General features: G+C 30.2%; 1 protein-coding gene and 1 long non-coding RNA gene across 2 annotated transcripts; one reads left to right on the top strand and one right to left on the bottom strand.

Moving 5' to 3' along the window:
• Positions 1 to 271: 271 nt before the first annotated feature.
• LOC119663820 lies at positions 272 to 1,403 on the bottom strand. The gene is made up of 3 exons (XR_005251073.1): positions 893 to 1,403; positions 674 to 813; positions 272 to 620 (listed from the first exon to the last, which is right to left on the bottom strand). It is a non-coding gene; the product is annotated as an uncharacterized LOC119663820 (long non-coding RNA).
• Positions 1,404 to 1,918: 515 nt separating this feature from the next.
• On the top strand, positions 1,919 to 5,749 carry LOC119663819. The gene is made up of 5 exons (XM_038073418.1): positions 1,919 to 1,999; positions 2,070 to 2,261; positions 3,879 to 4,041; positions 4,851 to 5,129; positions 5,184 to 5,749. Exons 1-5 carry the CDS (start codon positions 1,957 to 1,959, stop codon positions 5,467 to 5,469), a joined length of 963 nt encoding a protein of 320 aa, XP_037929346.1. The 5' UTR covers positions 1,919 to 1,956; the 3' UTR covers positions 5,470 to 5,749.
• Positions 5,750 to 10,737: the final 4,988 nt, after the last annotated feature.

Here is a 10,737-nt window from a genome sequence, read left to right as displayed (position 1 = left end):
TACTATATATTTTTTATCAATATAAATACTTTATTCTTGCACCACAGCTGTTTTTTCCAAAATATTGTGACCTTAATAGCTAAAGTCAATACCACAGTTCTGTCGATAAATCCCGTTTGAGAACCATTTGAGATTGAGACCTAATTGGTATCATTGAGTTGGTTTGTTTAAAAGATTCTAAAAGTAACGCTACTCACTTTAGCCTCCATTCATTTTCAAAACATCACCAAAAATTTAAAACTAATTTTGGTCAAAAAAACAAAAAAAATTCTGCAGAGAAGATGCAATTTGTGGTTATATTTTATTGTCTCTTCAAAGGTCTTATAATTGAAGCAAAAGAATTTAAACGAGAACAGCTCTTATCAGTTCTTGTCTTCTTGTCGTCGCTTTGCTATCGTTTACAACACCTACATTGTTGTCAATTTTAGTGGAATCTTCCAAAATTGCAAACATGATTAGAACTATTTTTCTATTTGATTAAACTGAGCATCTATCATCCCATCAAATTTCTTAAAAGAAACTGCCAAGAGCTTTGCTGAATCATCAATTTCAAAATTAATATCCTTTGGGAAGACGAGCTCTTCAACAGAAAATCACTCATCAGGGATTTCGTCGTCATTCTAAAATTAAAAAGTTTATGAAAATTTTAATTATTATATCAGGAATTACATACCTAAGATCTTAGAGATTGACCAACAATTTATTTCTAAGATCAAATTTAATCTGCAAAATTTGTTCTTTGTGACGTATGCCACAGAATGAGCAACATAGCCCTTCATCAGTGACTCACTCAATAGAGACTCCCTCGTTCTTCTAAAATTAAAATGTTAATGAAAGTTTTAATTATTATATTAGGAATCATATATCTCAGATCTTGAACTTTAGCCTTTACCTATTATGTTACTCCCCAACTCCACATGAGCTCAAATAATAGCTTGTTGTAGTACAACAGGATTGGTGTTTGTTCATACATAGATTAGAGTACAGCCCGAATATTTTAGATTTTCTCCAAGCTAAAGATGGATCACATCCGTAGCCCCACAACCACGATAAAAGAAATTATAGAATATACCCAGTTTCATAACATGCCTTCCTATTATGCAGTGACTCATCAGCACCATCAGCTCAGTAGTGCTGAGCAGGTTTCGCTTTAATTGAAGTAGCTGATTGTACCAATCAGTTTTCTGTCCAGTTTAGACCAGATCAACCAGGTCCAGTTTTGCTTGACTATGCTCAGATATTTTTGCTTGTTTGTCAGTTTATCTGTTATAAGTGGAATTCCAATAGAAGTGAACGAGAAGTGAATGTCAGAGAGCAGAGTTCCTGCTTTGGCCAGCTTGATACTTTCATACGATTTACAACATTGTTTACGGTTATATATTAAAGTCAAATACAAAAAATAATGAAATGAATAAAATTTTAGACATATGATTTAATTTTCTTTTCATAAATTTGAAATTAAAAGGATAGCCAACTGCTATTGTTGAAGCATGTTAAAATAAATATTTAATACATTGGACAGTCATAGATTGCCGTGTCTGATTGTGATGTCTGATGGATTCTTCAATTTCGAGTACCAAAGATTCTTCCATATATGTCGCTGATATATACTACTCGTAATAAAATATTCACTAAATATTGTTATTAACAATGAAATATATTCACGGCCGACGATTCATTTTATATAGCCGGTGTGGTATTGTCGTAGTTCTAAGATTGTGAATAGGACTGTTGGTTGGTTAGTTCGCAATAGTACAGTGTAATATATCTTTTAGATTGTGGAAGACTACTGTCACTTCTGTATTTTTAATAATATAAATATAAAGTTTAAATGAAAGAAATAATTAATAAGTAAATGAGAGCACACTTATTCTAATAATACTTATTTTTTAAAAAAATTTAATTACTTATAGAACATCATCTGCGTCACAATCAGCTAAAGTACAAAGTCAATATATGTGTCAAGAGAAAAACAGCCAAAATAATATTAAGAATACGGGTAACATTAGTAATAAAAATAAAATAAGAGTAATAACTACACGGTTACCTTAATATCAAAATCCTTTCAGATAATTGCAATTTTACGAAAGGATCGGATGTCAAAATAAAAGCTGGCAATGCCACAAATATGCACAATATCCGCGCTAGCTGTAAGGCGGAAGAACTAAGTAAATTGAAGCTAAAGTGCGAACAATTGGTTCGAACCTGCATCACAGGATTACTGATTACAATGTCAAATGTGGCATTCAAAGAGATGGAAGGTAAATAATTACTATATTTTTTTGTTAATATAAATTGCTTAAATTATTATATCCTTTAGATGATAGGTAAAACAGTGACCGTCTTCTTATTATTCATATTAAAAGATATATATATTTATATTTTATTTTAAATTAAGTTTTATTAAATGACTTATGAACACTGACTCTGAGGTTCAAATTTGGTGGGGTACGAGTTCAAGCCTATGTATTGGCAAGGACAAGGATGCAATTATTTACGAATAATCAAATATGCGAAATAATTCCAAGGCCACTGGTGATGGGTATTTAGCAAAACTCGAAACAGTCAAAAATTCAATTATTTAAAAATAAATAAAAATTCTGTTGTTATAATTCACTACTGTTCGAAAACTCTTCATTTTATTTTAATAAATAAAAATAAATAAATATATATTGACTGTATATTTAAAACTTTTTGGTAAGTTAATAATTACCATATATAGTGATATACAACTTTGAGTGTAACCACGATTTTTCAATCAATTGTATTAGCGGGAATGAGCTTTTTCAAAATTAAGCTCACCTTAGGGACTTTCTTACCGTATAGCTGATTAATTATACTATTTTGTATCGCTGATGCCAAGTTTATCGACTTTTCACTTCTTCGACAGTTTATTAAGAGATTTGATAGTAATAAATAAATTGCCGTAGATTTTTTTCAAACCGATTGGCATTTAACAAATTTAAGAAGTTTCCTTTAAATAAAATCGATATTAAAGACGAGAAGTAAAATCTTGTAAATTTTATTTCGATGAAAACTCGACCTCTTCATCTCGGTCAAATGCAACATTCTATTGTTATAGTGAATACACTGAGTTAATCATGGCTAACTATAATCCCTGAAACGAACTACATACTTTTTCATAACAGGAAATGATCTATCAACAACATAAGTTGTTGTGTTTAATAGAATATTTAAAATCGTTTAGAATTATTTCATTATCGGAAAATAAGTTCCATAGCTGTACTGTAACAATTTCAAAATAAAGTAGATACTTAACTCTTCCACATCGTAATTTATAATCAATTTATATCACAGACATCAGTATTTTATTATCGGTGAATATGTGTATAATATATACACTATAAATATAACTTGTCGGGTAAATTCAGAGAGAGGGGGACTAAGTCTATTTTTTCTCCTCTCTCCCTTGATTACTGAAATGAAGTTTTCACAATGCTGTAGGAATTTTCTCCATTCATTCCTAAGAGGTGGTTTAGTGGGTTCAAGTCTCACACGGTGACTTTCGAATTCAGAGAGGGTTTCAGTACTTCAAACCCCTCGCTTGACTGAGTGCTTAACTGCATTAATAATTTTTCACGTCTTACTTTAAGTGTGTCCGAAATTTTGACTACTTAGAGAGAAATATCTATTCCTAGTAAAATAAAAAAATATAAATTTAACTTGCAATTATTGAACACGTATTGAAAGATGCTTAATTAAATATTTGAAAGTTCAAATTAATATATTTTTTTTTTACATGCGAAACACAGTATTAACCACAAGATTAAGATTAATTCAAGATCTTCAGTCTGTTTTCATTTTTAAATTTATTTTACATAAATCACATTTAATTTAATTATATTTATTTATTTAAGATGAAATGAATAAAGCAGTTTGCTGGTATCTATCTTGTGATCGTTACTGGGAGGATGGTCCATTGGAGCCGAGAGCATTTCCATGGGGTCTAATAGTAATTCTTATATTCGTGCTGTCCACAGGAATCTGTTTCTGTTATTACATTATTTGGATACTATTTGAGTGAGTAAAACTTAAAATTAAATATATAAATAAAGTGAACTTATCAGCAAATACCCACTACCCTAATCCCCATATCTATGAATTTTTGGCATTATTTCCCTTAATTGCATTAATATATTCTTAGCTTTATTTACTAATTATAATATATATGTGTATTATATACGTATACATATTATAAAGTACAGTTATTAATATAAGCATGTAAAATATTTTGAAGTTCTAATAAGAAAAGGAAAAAGATATCAATCAAGTTGTATGAACAACTTGTTTTAAAGATCCTATTTTTATATTTCAATGTGAAAAAACTTAAATTAAATTTAAATCTTATTAAATAATGTAATATACTAATAATAATAACTCCAGTTAGCGTATACCCGATAGGATTTTGGGGTTCAATGATAATTGATTTTCTCAATTCATTTTTTTTATTTAAATTTTACAATATTTTTCCAAAAAGCCCCCTTAAATAAGTCTCTGTATACACTTCTTCACTGCAATTACTATTTATATTTTGTTTTTATTGTTACCTTGATTATTTCTGATTAGATCATTAAAAAAAATTAGATCAATTAAAAAAAAATAAAAATTTTGTTATTACTATTCTACTCTCGAACAGTAGAGAGTCTCTTCAAAAAAAAAAATAAAATAAAAATAAATCGTTTATGGTTAATGTCACGATAATGTCAAGATATTCCCAATGTCAAAATAAGTAGACCCGACCCACTTCCTAAGAATATAGTTAATATTTATATATTATACTTTCAAATTTTAAGGGAACATTCTAATAAATTTAAAGTTTTCAATTTTAGTTCTGACGAGACAGCAATTAATTCAAATCACCACATTAGTCAACACAATCAGTGTCTTAAATATTCTCCGGATAGTCCAGGTGGTCAGTTATTTTCACATCAACATATGCACGACTTATATCCTGAACAATCCCAAGCAGAACATCCCTACAGTTTAAGACATTATTATGGGGATCAAATTCAAATCGATACCAGCAGCAGCACAACTCACAGGAACGGTCAGCGTACATCGACACCATTACGCCGTCAAGGTCAAAATAATCTGCCATATCAGGAAAAGTATTTAGAGTCACGTGACTCCAAAAATAAACCTTTAACAACTTTACTTAACAGCAATAGCAATTCCAATACAGCAATAGCAGCAACTAGCACAGCATCACTAGCTAATACAATCGATTACAAGGTTAATTCATTGAGTGACGCAGCCGCAAAGCCAATCAATTCTCTTCAGCATTCATTGGATATGCATCATAGCTATGTGGGCGCATCTCAGCCATCTCTACATGCCTCATCATCCGCTCACGACATCATCGAAAACGAAGTAGGTCAGAACGAGCACTATATTTATGTTACTTACCCACCCGATTTGAAGAAACGCTTTTTTGAGAAATTTGAGTGATGACTTGCCTAGGACAGATGCTGTGACATTATACTTAACATAAATGTTTCATAAATTTTATTTAAAATTTCATAATATAAAGAGTGCAATTCTTTAATAAACGAATGAACGCAAAATGATATATGAAGAATGATAAATACACACAAATAATTGGTGGAAACCCACTTTGTTACGATGTACGATCCACATAATTACAATTTACTTTTCAAGCAATTAATTGGGACCAGGAGTTTAAGCTTTTTCTGTATCCGAAGAATAAATTATTTCAAGTTTTAATATAAAATCAAATTATTTAAATATTTTTTTTTTTTTGTGACCAACTAAATATAATTCATACCCTGTAATCGCCCAATCAGCTTTGAGAAATCAGCAATCCACAATTTAGTAGTACTACATATCTAAACTATTCTATTGCACGACTCACTATTAAGAACTTTATGTTTTTTTAAGAAGTACGAGTACGTCGCTATTTTTTCTTCAAATATTGTTGGCAGTGATATATTATATTTTCATTGCCTTTGTTGAAGCAGTTTATTTGTGTGCGAGTTCGAGTAAATTGATGGTAAATTAAGGGAAATACTAAATTATGTCGGTATGGCAGCGAATGTTGGTATTTACCAGAATTTCAAGTAGGGTAAATTAGATAAAAATTAGATAAATTAGGTATTACCATTGTAAGAATTTTAAAAGATGTCTCATAGCCGACATAAGTCAGAAATTAAGCAATGTTTTTCAGAAAAACCGGTCATGTCACAACTATGTGACTTGAACAACATAAAACGGTCAATTCTGAGTGGTACACAACCATTTGTTTACTGGAAGTGTTGGAAGAATTGAGAAAACTAACCGTAGAAGGAATATCGGTCGCCACCAGAGAAATGCGAGCTTCTAGACAGCAATTTAAACAAAAGAGTTTTTGAGCATTTTAAACGTCTAGTTCATGGGTCATCCGCTTCACAATCCCATTTTGGTACTTAATACCTTGTTCTTATTCCCAAATATTAAGAGAAAATTGCGTGGCGAGTGTTTTTTCTACGCCCGATCAAGTTGTTGAGACATTCAAAACCCTGATTATGAAGATATCAACTTCAGAGTGGCGAAACGGTTGATTCAATCGAATGCAAAGATTTATTGAATATTATGGACAATACTTCGAAAACCAATAAAGCCATTTTCACTGATTTACCACTGTATTTTGATTGTTAATATTGATAATATCGTTGTTAATATCGTGTTAATATTGATTATAATGATATTAATTTAACATTGGACTTTATACAGACATAAATGATTGTTATATAATACCCATATATGTTGTACTCTGTTCTTAAAAGTTTACCAAAACCTAATCATTTAATAAATTAATCTTTTAAATAACATTAGCTACACTTAAAGAACTACTTTTAGCTTTTTTGTGAAGCCCAACACTAACATCCATTTCGCCCGAAAAATTGACGTAAGGCCTCACATAAAATAAATTTTTTTTACCTTATCCAAACATTAGTGGACCTTTTTTTTTATATTGAGTTTGATCACAATTCTTAATTTATTTTTTAATGGATGTTAGTATAAGGTTAAGACAACTACTCTGAACACTGTTAAATACCTTCAGCAGCTACCCGTAGAAATATATATCTAAATAGTTTTAAACACCGGACGCACGTTTAGACACTAGTATGTTTCTCTTAACCAAAACTAGTCATGTTTATTATATATGCTTAAATATAATATATTATATTTACAAATGTACAAATATAGTGTATTTGTTAGTTCTGTTTAATAATCATGGTTTTACAAAACAAAGATCTACTACAATATAAAGACCTCAAATATGGATAACTTTAAATCATTTCCCTGAAAGAAGATTGTTTGGACTGTGACCATACGCCTATGTGGACTAATACTCGTATACTTAAAAATATCCATCATCAAATATCCACCATCAAAATATTTAACAGTTTATATTTCAGTTTACCTGCGAGTAGGTATATTTAATAGTTCAAACCGAAAGTACCAGTATTCGTTCCAGGGGGCTTAATACTATGTAATAATTATAATTTATAACATAATTCTTATAATCAATACGTGACACTAATTTATAAAATTATTGTATTCTATATATTTTACGGCATATTGGCATGACGTTAGCCGATTGCATCCGACCTAGTTTCTTTTATTTAGAACAATTTCGTAATTTTCTGTAGAAAGAATGATCTTTCCCTGACATTGCTTTCTTAATTATCGTGAAATAGGGCAATTGGCCAGAAAGTGTCTAATGTCCTCACATGCTTTCTGGTTGCAAAACTAGTAAGTAAAATAGTATTTATTTTTACCTTACCTATCTATAAAAGACAATTAATTTCATTAGAAGTTTTTATACTGAGCTTTTTTTAGAACTTAACTTTTCAATAATACCTATAATATAAAAAGTACGAATGCTAGCTTTTACTCCAGATTTAATATTTAAATCAGGTAAATTTTATATATATCTGCCCTCCGAAAAGTAATATGTATTAATGATGTTCGGAGATATAAGAATAAATGTGAAATACACAAATACGTAACATATATTAATGTAATCTATTTAGATAATGTATCTAATTCGGAACAAAATATTTCTACTTTAATCACAATTTAAAATTTAAATTTAACTTTCCGAAATAATCACGTTACTAAAAACTTAGTCCATTAATTTCGTTTATATTAACATTTTCACAGTCACTATTTTTAACTCATAAATTTATAGTTCAGAACGCGCGAACATAATGAGAATTATATTGCAAATTTAATTGAGAATTACATTGAGAATTATATTGAGAATTCTACTGAGAATTATATTGAGAATTATATTGAGAATTACTTTGAGAATTATATTGAGAATTATATTGTTTAATGAAAATTACAAAGAATGAAGCTGAAAATAAGCATTTTATTTCACTAAAGGGATATATATTTTTTCCTTGTCATTTATTGAATTTTAATAAATAGAAATTGAAAATAATTAAAAAACCTATATGTATGCAATTGAGCTAGGGTATTCATATATATCAATGATTATAATACAATATAAGTGACAAACATGATTATTTGGATCCTCATGTTTGACTTGAGTTTCTCTAGGCATTCAATTGTATATAAGCGAATTACTTCTTCAACGGCTAGTAGATTTAGATCTTTGTGAATCGGAGAATATCGGAGAATATTATTTTGTACTCTTTGGATTTTTTCTATATATGTGTTACACGCTGAACACCACAGTTCTATACGATAGTTCCAAATTGGCTTCAATATTGATTTGTAAATTAACAATTTATTATCGAGACTGAGTTTAGAATAGCGATTTAGAAGTCAGTATAATTCCTTTAAGATTTAATTGGCATCTATTGGCTTCAATATGACTTGTCCACGTGAATCTTCTATCTAAATGAATTCCCAGATATTTTACAGAATGTGTTTGAACTGTGTCCATATTATTGGTTTTAATTGCAAGCCATGGCCATGTTTCTCTCCTTAGAGTAAAAGTGTACCTGAACGTATTTAATTTCATTCACCTTGATTTTCCATTTAGCAAAGCACTTTTCAATTAAACCAAGATGTCTGTATAAATTTTATGATGCTATAGTGCAGTCACTTTCGATGCTGACTATAGCAGTGTTGTCAGCGAACGTCGTCAACAAATTGTTAGGATATAGAAGAATGCCAGCTGTGTAGATTAAGTATAGAAGCGGCCCAGGGACACTACCCTGAGGAACTCCAGTGTTGATATCGTGCTCTTGCGAAATAAAAGATTTGTGTCTAACTCTATATTTTTCGCGAGTCACGTAGGATTTCAGAAGTTTATGAACGTTTTTCGTATCGAGTGCATTATTTTAAGTAAAAATCTGTTAAGCCACACTTTATCAAGTGCCTGCGCTGCATCAAGAAAAACTGCCGTACAATATTGCTTTGATTGTAAAGCTAGGTGTGTTTCATTAGCGATTCTAAGGATCAGTTCAATTGTTCCATGCCCTTTACGAAAACCAAATTGATGGTACGAATTAAGATTTACATTTTCTATCGGTGAGGAAATCAGGATTTTTTTTTTTACTAGAAGTTTTTCGAAAATTTTTGAGATTTACGACAATGAACCTATTGATCAATATGATGTAACAACTGAAGGATATTTTTAAGGCTTCGGGATCATTTTTAACAACGATGTTTTTCAATGCATCGAAAAGTACCCAAGAGACAAAATGCTGTTGAAAATAGTGAGAATGAGGACGATCACTGTGTCCGACAAGAGAATATGTGATTTTAACATTCACAATTTTATACACACATATATCTACGATATATAATAACCATATATGTTTTACTTATGCGAGTCAAATATGCAAATTTATTAAAACTAACGACCCGACGATTTGGACCAACTACCACGGGATTGTTTCTACCGCGTGAAAGCTTTTAAGTATATACTGTGTCAAAGATTAAAGCCACATGACAATTCACTGATTAGGCTACATCAGTGCGGCATTCAGTATGGTCACTCTACTATTGACCAGATATTCACACTCTAATCAATCCCAAAAAAATGTATCGAACATAACATCTACGTCTACAATCCTTTGGTCGATACTATATCAATACTCATATTATGAGGATAGAGGACCTCTATCAGTCCTCATAACCTCTATTCACTGACCTCTATTCAGTGCCAGAAAGTAAAAAATTAATTCCAAGAAAATTTTTTATATAAATACTACAAACAAGAGATATATCTGGTATACAACCACTATATATTTCTTATCAATATCAATACTTTATTTTTGCACCACAGCTGTTTTTTCCAAAGTATTGTGACCTTAATAGCTAAAGTCAATAGCACAGTTCTGTTGATAAATCCCGTTTGAGAACCATTTGAGATTGAGACCTAATTGGTATCATTAAGTTGCTTTGTTTAAAAGATTCAAAAAGTAACGCTAATCACTTTAGCCTCCATTCATTTTCAAAACATCACCAAAAATTTAAAACTAATTAACATGAATATTGCAAAATCAAATCACAAGTTTGTCAAAAAAACAAAAAAAATTCTGCAGAGAAGATGCAATTTGTGGTTATATTTTATTGTCTCTTCAAAGGTCTTATAATTGAAGCAAAAGAATTTAAACGAGATCAGCTCTTATCAGTTCTTGTCTTCTTGTCGTCGCTTTGCTATCGTTTACAACACCTACATTGTTGTCAACTTTAGTGGAATCTTCTAAAATTGCAAACATGGTTAGAACTATT

The sequence above is a fragment of the Teleopsis dalmanni genome, unplaced genomic scaffold (assembly GCF_002237135.1).
Source record: "Teleopsis dalmanni isolate 2A unplaced genomic scaffold, ASM223713v2 unscaffolded_contig_0940, whole genome shotgun sequence".
NCBI lineage: Eukaryota > Metazoa > Arthropoda > Insecta > Diptera > Diopsidae > Teleopsis > Teleopsis dalmanni.
Note: the sequence above shows the minus strand (reverse complement) of the source record. Positions and strands in the feature narration are given on the sequence as shown.